This window comes from Callionymus lyra, chromosome 6 (assembly GCF_982586985.1).
Source record: "Callionymus lyra chromosome 6, fCalLyr1.hap1.1, whole genome shotgun sequence".
NCBI lineage: Eukaryota > Metazoa > Chordata > Actinopteri > Syngnathiformes > Callionymidae > Callionymus > Callionymus lyra.
This window is the reverse complement of record NC_141823.1, coordinates 22,614,327-22,625,764: the sequence shown is the minus strand read 5'-3', so window position 1 is coordinate 22,625,764 and position 11,438 is coordinate 22,614,327. Positions and strand designations below refer to the sequence as shown.

The following is an 11,438-nucleotide window of genomic DNA, read 5'->3' as shown; positions in this document are numbered from 1 at the left end:
ACACACTGGTCTAGAATCTAGATCATGTGCAGGGAACACCTTTCGAAAGAACTGGGCTGACTCATAAACCATATGGATGGATGAGATAAAAATGGGAAAGTAAGCAGGAGAACTGGAAAGGAGAGAGTTACACAACATATCTCCACAAGCACCGAAAGAGCTGAGCTAGTCTTCATCCGACTGCAGGCTCTTTGCTGCTCAGTTCAGATGTTTTTCTTAGATTGCTTTGGCCTGTTTGTTCACACATATCCAGTTTGAGTTGTATTTGCAGAAGAATAAACAGCTGGCAGAAGAGAAACACACTAAAAAACAACAAAAAAGAGTCAGATAATATGAATGAAACCACAGCCGGTGGATTTGAACCACAGCTTGCAGTGCATCATTATTGGGGGCTTGGAGGAAGTGCCCTGAAGCACAGAGCTGGCAATGTCAGGGAATCTGACTCAAACCTGCTATAAGGAGGAGCAGAGCTGGGGAGAGAGTTTATGTGAAATAATAAATAATTGAGGCTTAGCACGGAGAATGAGATGACCCTGAGCTTCTTCTTTGTCTCTCCGCAACTACTCTCTCCACATTAACCTATCTTCTGCATCCTTCAGAGTCTCTTTCAACACCACCATGGACCTCAGTTGTCTTGAAACCAAACATCATGCCAGTCTCATTTAAAGCATCTCCTTACCTCTGGCTGCTTCTTCACCTCTAACAGTTGTCTCCACCCTCACCTTAGAACTTCAAGACACAGTGGAAACAAAGCTGGGGTCAATGTGGGACGATCAAACTTACTGGGAAAACGTTTGCCTCCGCAGCAATCTTCAGAAGACAAAAGGAGATCAAAATCCCGATCCAGAAAAGAATTTCAGATCACTCAGAAATTATGTTTATTCAACATTTATTCACGTCGCAGCACAATTTTAATCACATTTCTGGCCGATAAAGGAAAATACAATATAGATGGGAGGATGATGACAATGCTAAGATTCCTTTCTAAAAAAAAAAATCAGTGTGCTCTTTGATGCTACTTGAAACCCAAAAAAGATAAGCATATAGTCGAAGCACAGTTGTGAATCTTTCTGATGAACAATAGGCCTAAAATTACACACCAATGAAAATACATCTATTATTTTGCCTGCAAGAGCTGTGACCATTTTGCCATAGTTTGTGATTCATTATTTCCTCAACAGGAAATCTACTATCTTCACATAGTATAATATCTATATATGTGGTTTAATCAAACACCAACTAGAACTGTGTTCATTTTCATAATATGCATGTATACAAATAGAACAGTAACGATTATTTTTCAGATTCATAACGATTTTTTTGTTGGCAAAATGGTTGTGTGTAGCATATGTGAACCATTTACAATTTACCATGAGTTACATGCTTATCCTCTGTCTGGTCCTGCTCCAACTTTGTGGTTGACGTGACATAAATCATGTCGTTGTTACCTATATTTATGCATAACAGGATTTTAATGCATTAAGAGTATTCAAGCGCTTTGTGACCCTGGTCTGGAAAAGCGCTATACAAATAAAAATTACTTACTTACTTACTTACTTACTCTTGGTTGACTTGAACTATTCTTCAAGTTGTCTCTGGTGCCCTCTTGTGGCTATTTCTTATATGTGAATCCACCACCGGTATTATTCTCTTCCTTAACTGAATTATTTCAAAGTCTACCATCTAAATGAAATATTATTTTGCAGATGAAAGTGCACTACATGTTAACTCATTGTGTGCTGACCATATGATGCTCGATCAAGACGGAAGATGATAGTTCATTAAACATGTATTAATGTATATATATTTATTCCATCTGGCCAAAAATAAATAAAATAAAATGGAAACTTGTCTTCCTGTAGAAACATGAAGAAGGCGATTCTTGTTTGGTGTAAAAGTCAAAATAAGTAGTCAAGCAGGTGCAGAGATTTCGGACATGTTTACTTATTTAGTTCATCTGGACCTGATGACGAAATTGGTATATCTGACACTGTTTTAATTAGAGCTTAAGATGAGAACAAAAATAATTTTGTATTTTCTTTTAACTAATAATAGGCAAAATAGTGTTCTTGTCTTACAGCAGTGGTGAGATTGTACGTTTCGTGTGGTTTTCCCCCTATATGATTAATTATTTAAGTAGGACTTTTGCAAACTAGATTACTAGTATAAGTAAGATAATAAATACATGGTTTGGTTTCGTTAAAATGCTTTTGTCCGACTGAGAAAAAACAAAATAAGGGGAAGTCCCCTACCATCCACCTTTTCCTCTTGACTACAGATCGACTTTGCTGCCCTCAAGTGTAAACCTGATGTAACTACATCAAGAACAGACCATCAATGCCTATTTAGCATCTCTCTGGGCCAGACATCCCGTATTCTAACAATACATTTTTGAGACAAAACTATTATTCTTGGCGCTATAGAAAATGTACTCATAGGCTAATAAAAAGTCCCTGCCTCACCTCACATCTCAAATAAGTTCATATTTAAATAGAAATTAAAACTCCCTAACTAAATACCTTTTATTATATCATTGTATATTACACTAAAATATTTTTAATGTTTTATGGTAATGCTGTTGGCTCATGTTTTGACGTCATGTGTGAGGGTTCGATGAGTGCAAGGAAGAGTCCTGCTGTGAACAATCATCTCACAGTGGAAGGACCACTGGCTGTCGGGAGTTCTTCCCTCAGGAGTTCAACTCTGTTACCTACTATTGTTTAGTTGCCATTCATAAACCAGCTAAAAAATAATTTGGTTAATTTTTAAAATGAAATAGATAATTTGCCATTATAGCTATTATCTGGATAATGGGTTTTGCAGTGTAATGCCAAGTTGATTAAATTGTTAATGTTTGGTTTTAAATACATGAATAATAAGGATTATGCTTTTGTCTGCTATTACATGGCTTTACATGTTAATCCATGTTCTTCCTATTTAGATTAAGCAACATCAGTTGAAAGTTCAAGATGTAATTGTGGTGTGTCTTGTGTTTTATCCTGGCCAGTCTTTTATTGTTTTCACTTCCATTCAAGTTTAACAGAGCAGAAGTAACCAGATCAGAGTAGCAACAGAAGCGTTCTTTTGTACACGCTCTGAATTTAGAGCAACCATACCTTAACAAAGCATTGACGGAAAGCATCAAATAAACATATGCAAATTTCTGTGCATCCATTTATCCAACGGAACAATCATTATAGCCTGAATCTATATTAACATTTCTCTGTAAGATTAAACTAAATAACAATAAATTAGTTAATTTTCCTATTTAAGGGCAGCAAGATGCAACATAAACCGTTATTAAATGTAAATGTTTGGATATGGATGTAATAAAGTCATTAGATCCTCTTGTTTAAGGCACCACAATGCACAACATTTTAGATTATATCAACACTTAGTCCAAATAAAAATTGGAAATGTTTACCCCTAGTACCAATTTCTATAGAGATGTTAGTTCTTGCATGATAGCAAATCACTCTTGAACAGTTCATTTATATTTTATACTCCATTTATTGCACTGTTTGACGTTTTTTGCAGTGTTTTTACTACCGTTTGTATTTTTGTATTTACTGCATGTATATGCATCTATTTTATTTTCTCTTTTAATTTTTATTAAACCAATTCCGGAAGGTCGAAGGCGAATAAAGCTGCTCTTGAAACGTGAATCTTAGGCTGTCATATATAAACCACCACTTGATGTCAGTGGAATTAACATCCCATAAACGTACAAATAAATTATCACCATTGCTTAACTCATACACAAACCTAATGTATATTTAGTAATGTTTTTGCTTGAATAAAATGTAATGCTATAATCCCAACACATGGTGTAACATCTGTCTTATTATTATTTACACTTATTATTATACTTTATTATATTTTAATGTAATGAGGGAAATTGTGATGTTGAATTGTAAATAAAAACAGCAAATTTTATTTAAAAAAAGGATCAACAAACATAAATTTGTTTTCATTCGTTCGTTTATTTAAAAAAAAAAGATAATTCTCCATTGTAAAGACTCTTTAAAGATATTTATATTTTGCGATAACCTGATCACCCTTTCATTTAAAGCGACACCTCCATCTGAAAGCAGCTCTTTAACGACCAAACGAAGAGAATCATTTAATAAACTACATTTCTCAAGTCAACTTCAAAACAACCAAACTTCACAACAAACCCCACCCATGTCCACCCGCTCGCCCCCATTGGCCGGCGCGACAGAAAATCCCTTCCCTCTCCATCGCGCCGCTCCCATTGGTCCGCGGTGACGTCAATCACGCCGCTCGCTCCCGCCCACATAGCGGATCAAGTTTGAATGAACGGCAGCAGGCTGCTCCGGTGCTGCTCCTGGCATCAATAATACTCAAGATATCTGGAGATATCAGGGGCGCCTCCTGTGCACGCGCGGCGACATGGACATGAAGAGGAGGATTCATCTGGAGTTGCGGAACCGCACTCCGTCAGACGTGAGTTTCCTTCTCTTCTCTCCCCCCGCGGTCGGCGTCTCATCCTCGGCTAATGGAGAATCAATCCTCGTCGTGGGGGGATCAGAACCTCCCGGTGCTCCGTGGGGGTTTTTCGAGGAGGAGGAGGAGGGAGGTTAGAGGGGTGGGTGGGGGGGTGATCTTTCTCTCAGGTGATCCATCGACGTTATCCGGGGCTCGGATCTAACCCCCCAGGTTTGGCTCCAAAGTTTTGTAGCAAGTTAAGAGGTTTGATGGAGGGTCCACGGTGCGGTGGACGGGCTCCGGTCCAGCGGGTGCGTCACTCCAACTTTTATTTACCGCCGATCGCCAAGAGTTCGATCCCCAATATATCGATACACACACCGAGTAACTTTGAGCGAACACACCGCGGGGAGACACGTCGTGCTACCGAGGTGCTACCATACGTCCCGGCTCGCACACCTGGTCGTCACCTGAGATTATTCACCTGGACGTGTAATCCATGCGTTATAACGTCGCATAGCGGGCGGGAAATAAAGACCGGACACCGGAGCGTGGACCCGGAGCCTCGCTGCTGCGCACAGATGGCCCGACGGTCAGCGCTGTGTATGTAAACCCGCAACCTCCACCGGCGCCTCCTGCGACAAGGACACCTTTAAACAAAATAAACGACGACCATACGTTATATCACATTCGCACCGCCCCCCGCGATTCGTTGATGTTAAAATCGAGTTCTAAAAAAAAAATGCGAAAACGATCGAAACCGTCGTTGCTCTACTTTCTTCCGAATTAGGACACGCCGCCATTTTACCGACAAACAAAAGGCAACCCCAGCCCCGCGAGGCTCGTGTTTTTTATTCGAAACGCGCGGCGAGAATGTTCCTCCGTCATACCTTCGGAATATTCGGAGTATATTGACAGTCCCGATGGATGGGCGAGTGTTTAAAAAGCGGAGAAAACCGTCGGAAGGTTTGCCTGGCAACCGCCTAATCGGCTTTATGTGCCCCTCCTACTCACGGGCGAGCGTGGACGCGGACTCGGCTGCTGTGGCGGTGCTTCGGCTGCTGTGGCGGTGCTTCGGCTCGCACTTGTTTTGACAAGAGTGCAGCTGCGCAGAGAACACGAGCCTCATGCACGCTCTCGTGTTTCAAAGCAGCTCCATCATCATCATCATCATCCTCTTCTCTTTACTTCTTCTTAGCGTCTCTTATCACCCCTTATCTTGGCTGATGTGACGTCACAACTCCACACTCTTACCCCTTTTATTAGAGAGAACTACATTTTGTTCAATGTCTTCCAACATTAAAACTGACCAAAGACAAGCCATGAAAATACAAGCTTTGTTCTCTTCAAACAAAGGTTATTCAATCAATTAATAACGTCCTTGGATCATGTGACTCAAAGATAACATAGCTTGTTTTTTTTTTTACAGTACAATGTCATAGCTATTGATGTAATAACGTGGTTATGGTCAGGAAAATAAATTATAAGGGTAGTGAAAATATATTAATACATCAATATATTTTGTTTTTTTTACAATACTGTACTTCATATTAAACAGCACTGAGTGGGTTTACTCCGGGCACTCTGGTTTCCTCCCACAGTCCAAACATTTAGGGAAATTGTCCATAAGTATGAGTGTGTGTGTGAATGGTTGTCTGCGACAGACTGGCATCCTGTCCAGGGTGTCCCCCTGCCTCTCGCCCTAAGATACTGGGATACCAGTCTCCCCGCGACCCCTGTTAGGGATAAATCGGTAGACAATGAATAAATGAATGTATAGATTTCCTTTTGGTTCAAAAGGCCTCATGGTTCATATTTTTTTTTTAAAGTGTGTGTTTGTTATATAATTCGATATATACTCTTAACATGCAGATATGGTCTGCGTTTGTTCATTTTTGTGGTTAAACTTCTGCAAATATTAGCAGTTAAGTGTTGTTACTATTGGTCAGGCAATACTAAAATATATCTTTAAATTGTATTGTTCCCCTGTATCGTGATACATGTCACAAGATGCTTACCAAAAAATACCTCTATTATGATCAATTTTTTTTGTTATCGTTTTATTTGTCCAAACAAATGTAGCTTTAGTTGAACCAGACATTAAAATCAACTATAATTTAGCAAGGGGTGATGGTTTATTATGGGGAAGCAAAATAAAATAATTCAAATTTTTATTCACAATTAACTTAAATTAAAATTTACAGCATGTGTTCATTTTTGTGTTGCAATTAAACTTCAGGCCACTAGATGGGAGCAGTCATTACATCCTCTGCAGCTGAAGTAACAATGGAATCCCTTGAGATCCCAGCACGACTGAGGACGAGAGGACACACTAGACTCCAGCAGCTTCTAGAGCTGATGCCGGACATATTATGTTTTCAAAACTAATGAAAGTAGTTGCGTCTTGATCAAGAGTCATGTGTCTGTAAATTATGCAACAGGAGAGTCGAGTTCTCGGACTTAACAAATATATCCTTGTTTATACAGTATCGCAAAATAGGGTATTATTCCCTTGTATTGGGATACGTATCATATAGTCAGATACTTGTAAATACACACGACAAAAATTGAAACTATTATGAGCTGTTGTTATCGTTTTATTTGTCCAAACAAATGTAGCTTTATTTACACCATCGACTGTTCTGTTCTCTCAGGGTCAAGGTGAACTAGTGGCCTGGAAACAAATGTGTTTGTGGTATCCCTTGCGTGTCAAGGTGAACGACCTCCCTAGCTTCTATAAATACATATGCAGGGGTGGAGGTTGTTCACCTTGACCCAGAGACAACACAGTGGTTAAAATCAACAAGAATTTAAATAAAACAAGGGCAGTGTAAACATTCTTTCCATGACTGTTTTAATATGATGAATACATATGGTTGTCCAAATTAAAACCACATTTGTTACTGATCCCTGAAATACTGTTGAACTAACGCAATGATATTGAGTTAAATTCAGTCTGTTTTTAATTAAATAAATACAATTGGTGACATATTTTATCTCTCACTTCATTTATTTGTTAAATTTCCACTAGACTGCGTTTAAAGTTTATCCTATGGCAGAGGTCCTCATACTTCATTCACCTGCTGACCTGGTAAATGTCTGCATTATGGTAACGGTGGCAGATAAAAACATAAAAAATTAAAGAGCATGACAGGAAACAAAACAAAGGTTAAGGTGACACGAACATGACATAAAAAAAATGATCAGAGGACAAAGATAAACTCAGCACCGTGCTACATCAATAAAAAAATTAATTATATAATATTATGTTCCGTGAAATATAAAAGTATGAATAAGGGATGAAATATAAAGAACTGCTCAGTTCTTTGCTATTTTTAAATCTCAAAACATCCTGTTTGATCAGATGAAAATGTTTGATTATAGTTTATGAGTTGATCACAGATTATGATATTCATTTGATTACAGCTAAAAACGGTTGGATTACTGTTTATAAAGGGTTGATTTGGGCTGAATATTTTGTTATCACAGTTTGAAAACGGTTGAAAATTGTTGGATGACAAATTATAATTGTTTAATAAAAAGTTAAAATTGTTGAATTAGATTTGAAAATAGTTTGATCACACATTTAAATCGCTTGATTATAGTTGAAAATTCAGATTCGATTGTACTGAAAACAGGAATAGTTTATGCTCCGATAATGTAAACTGATGTAAATTAAAAAATGAATTAAAAAAAGTATAATAAAGTAAATAAATATACCACCAATTATCAGGGGCTAATGGTCTAATACACCCCAGAAAAGGGTCCATAAACAACATTAACCTGTCTGAGTCAATGTTGTTCATAAACCAGGATGTATTCTTTGAACCATCCAACAAACATCTGCGTCTTCAAACGTGCTGCATAATCCCAACTGTGTTTCTGTTGTCTCGTCTGCAGGTCAAAGACCTGGTTCTGGACAACTGTCGATCAAACGAGGGGAAGATCGAGGGCCTGACGGACGAGTTCAAGGAGCTGGAATTTCTTAGCACAATCAACGTGGGCCTGACGACAGTTGCTCACTTGCCCAAACTAAACAAACTCAAAAAAGTATGTGGTTTTGTTTTTCATTTGTATCTTGATGAAGTGGAGGGTTCAACGGGTTCTTCTTCTGGTCCACAGCTGGAACTCAGTGACAACAGGATTTCAGGAGGACTGGAAGTTTTGGCGGAGAAATGTCCGAACCTCACACACCTCAACCTCAGTGGCAACAAGATCAAAGACCTCAGCACAATAGAACCTTTGGTGAGCCAATCACAACAGCCGCTCACTTGAGCGAGTGCTAACAATAAAAAAAAAAAAAAAAACCTTTGTCTCGGCAGAAAGAATTGGCCACGCTGAAGAGTCTAGATCTGTTCAACTGTGAAGTCACGAACCTGAACGAGTACAGAGACAACGTCTTCAAGCTCCTACCGCAGCTCACGTATCTGGACGGCTACGACAAAGACGACAAGGAGGCGTCGGACTCTGACGCCGAGTTCTACGCGGGCCTGGACGACGACGAGGACGACGAAGACGGTCTGTTGACACACACACACATGGACACGAGTTGCACGAGTCTGCGTGACTCACTGTGATTTGTCTGCGGCAGACGTGGATGAGGAAGATTATGATGAAGACGCAGCACCGGGGGATGAAGAGGAAGGAGATGACGATGAAGAGGAGAACGAAGAAGAGGAAGAGGAGGACCTCAGTGGGGAGGTGAAGTTGCACCCCCTATTTGTTTAGCCTCATATGTAGTATGACTTTCATTATTTAGAGTAATAATGCTAATAGTTGCACGTCAAAAAAACTATTAATAATTATTTGAAATCATTTCTAGTCTTTATTTCTTTGTTATTTCTTTGACTGTCACCATGATCTAGCGAACCAAACTTTTCTTCATATGAATTGGCGTTTTTAGTTTTAGTGTAATTGATACTAGCTTTTCCTTGATAACTCGTTTAGCGTGGCGCGCGTATAAACCCAAAGATAAGCTCTGTGCCGCTATCAATAAATATTTCCATGCCAACTTTTTAAGGGCGTGCCTTTCATTTGGGCGCTTTGCTCTGCCTAAAGTTAAACTGTACAGGATAGTTTTATATTTTAACAGTTGGTCTGAAACACAAATGCAAAAGTGAAATGTTTAGCCGTCATCAAACAGTTTAAACCCTTCTAAAAACGGCATCATAAGTATCCAATGTTCATAAAGGACTGTAATTATGTTTCCCAAATTATATCAGAGTCAAACCAGGAAACTGAGCATGTAGAAATATTTCTGACGGCTAAAAATGAATTTCATACTTTATTTTTAGGTCAACTCTACAGTAGTTTCAAACCCTTTGAACATTATATTATTTTCCATTTTTTTCCTTCAATTAAAAGGAAAGAAAACGACACAAACAGAAATATATATATATATATATATATATATATATATATATATATTTCATTACAAATGTATTTAAATGAGTCCCAATCCCAACCTACTGTCTTAATATTACTTCATTAAATGATTACTTGGAAGCATTTTTGCTTTTTTTTACCCCATTTTTTAAAAATGTTCCCAACATTAAAAAAATGAATATAAATCTTAGTTTGGCCTCTCAAAATTGACCCAGAATATAATGTTTCCCTTCAAGTAATGTAACTGTGGCAGCAGAAAAAAACATAATTCTCAGTCTGTTCACTTGGATTTGCTTCTATGACATTATTGTCAATATCTTTCAATCTTTTTTTGGGTCTTTTTTACAAATACCTTTTTTTTTAATATGTTTTATCCCTGAAGTTCTCAAAACTCACGTGTGTTTTATCAATTGAAGGAGGAAGAGGAGGAAGACGTGAACGACAAAGACGCCGATGACGACGAGGACGAGCGTGAGTACCACTCTGAGGGCTTTTATATTTATAATGTTCCGTCTCTGATGTTTTTCGCTGTGTTTACAGAGGAAGAACGAGGCCAGAAGAGAAAACGGGACCTAGATGAAGATGAGGATGGAGAAGAAGCTGAAGATGATTGAGTCTTTATATTTAACCTACGACTGTTAAGTTTAGTTTAGTTTGTTTTGTTTTTTTTATTTGAAATTGTGAACCTTGTATTTCCCCTTCACTTTCCAAATAATCCAAAAGTTCCCGTCTTGATATTAATGTAGAGGTTTTTAATTATGGGCCAGTCAACGGGGGCGGGGTGGGGGAGAAACCTTTTGATGTTCTCTGTCTAAATCTGGTTCTCAACTCTGAAAATGTCCTCCCTGTCACTGGTGTGAAGATCAGACGATTTCTGTTGCCACTTTTAAAGATAAAGAAACCCCCAAAATTCAAGTGATGTGCTTGACATGAAGCAAGTACTTCACCTTGAACTTGTTTTTGTTGAAAACTTTTTAATTTAATGTTTGTAGTGATGCCGACTCTCCGCTGTCCTGGTGTGACACTCTTGTCCTCGAACACCGACCGGTCCTCGCAGGGGGATCTTTTTAAGTCCTAGCAAAATATTTAAAAAAAAAAGAAGAAAAGAAAGATGTCTGCCTTTGTCAGTGCAGCGCCTCCTCTTTAAACCCACAGCTTTGATAGTTCGGAAATTACGTGTTCTTGTAAATAATGACCAAATCTATTTTTTTGTATTCTCTTTGATGATGCAGACGGCTGGGCGGAAAAACTTCAATTGGAACGAGTACAAAAAAAAAAACTAGCTGGCAATTAAAACTTTGTATGCAGAGTCTAGATCTCTTCATCAGAACCCATACTTCGCTTTTTCTCATTTTTTTTTTTGTTCCGTGGCGCACCAGTGGCAACGTGTGTGGTGGTAGACTAGCAAAGAAGAAGGAGACCCAAACATGTGAAGGTGTGTGGTTACAAAGCTCTGGACGACTGTAGGTACTCAGACATTGTTTTCACTACTACGGTCAGATTGGCCTACCTCAGTGATTTATGAATCTGTTAAATCCACTCCTCACCCAAATTGTTTTTTCCCTTCATCCCTCTCACCTTAATAAATCTCTTTTATACATGTT

General features: G+C 38.6%; 1 protein-coding gene across 1 annotated transcript; it reads left to right on the top strand.

The window, feature by feature from the left end:
- Positions 1 to 4,024: 4,024 nt before the first annotated feature.
- Positions 4,025 to 11,438, top strand: anp32a (acidic nuclear phosphoprotein 32 family member A). The gene is made up of 7 exons (XM_087794300.1): positions 4,025 to 4,467; positions 8,350 to 8,499; positions 8,572 to 8,694; positions 8,772 to 8,967; positions 9,041 to 9,150; positions 10,251 to 10,305; positions 10,375 to 11,438. Exons 1-7 carry the CDS (start codon positions 4,414 to 4,416, stop codon positions 10,446 to 10,448), a joined length of 762 nt encoding a protein of 253 aa, XP_087650426.1. The 5' UTR covers positions 4,025 to 4,413; the 3' UTR covers positions 10,449 to 11,438.

What these genes read in the sequence shown, in the direction of transcription:
- anp32a (XM_087794300.1), top strand. Translation starts at nt 4,414, where the DNA reads ATGGACATGAAGAGGAGGATTCATCTGGAGTTGCGGAACCGCACTCCG. An exon ending in AGGAGGACCTCAGTGGGGAG is followed by an intron (nt 9,151 to 10,250) that starts GTGAAGTTGCAC and finishes TATCAATTGAAG; the next exon opens with GAGGAAGAGGAGGAAGACGT. An exon ending in CGATGACGACGAGGACGAGC is followed by an intron (nt 10,306 to 10,374) that starts GTGAGTACCACT and finishes CTGTGTTTACAG; the next exon opens with AGGAAGAACGAGGCCAGAAG.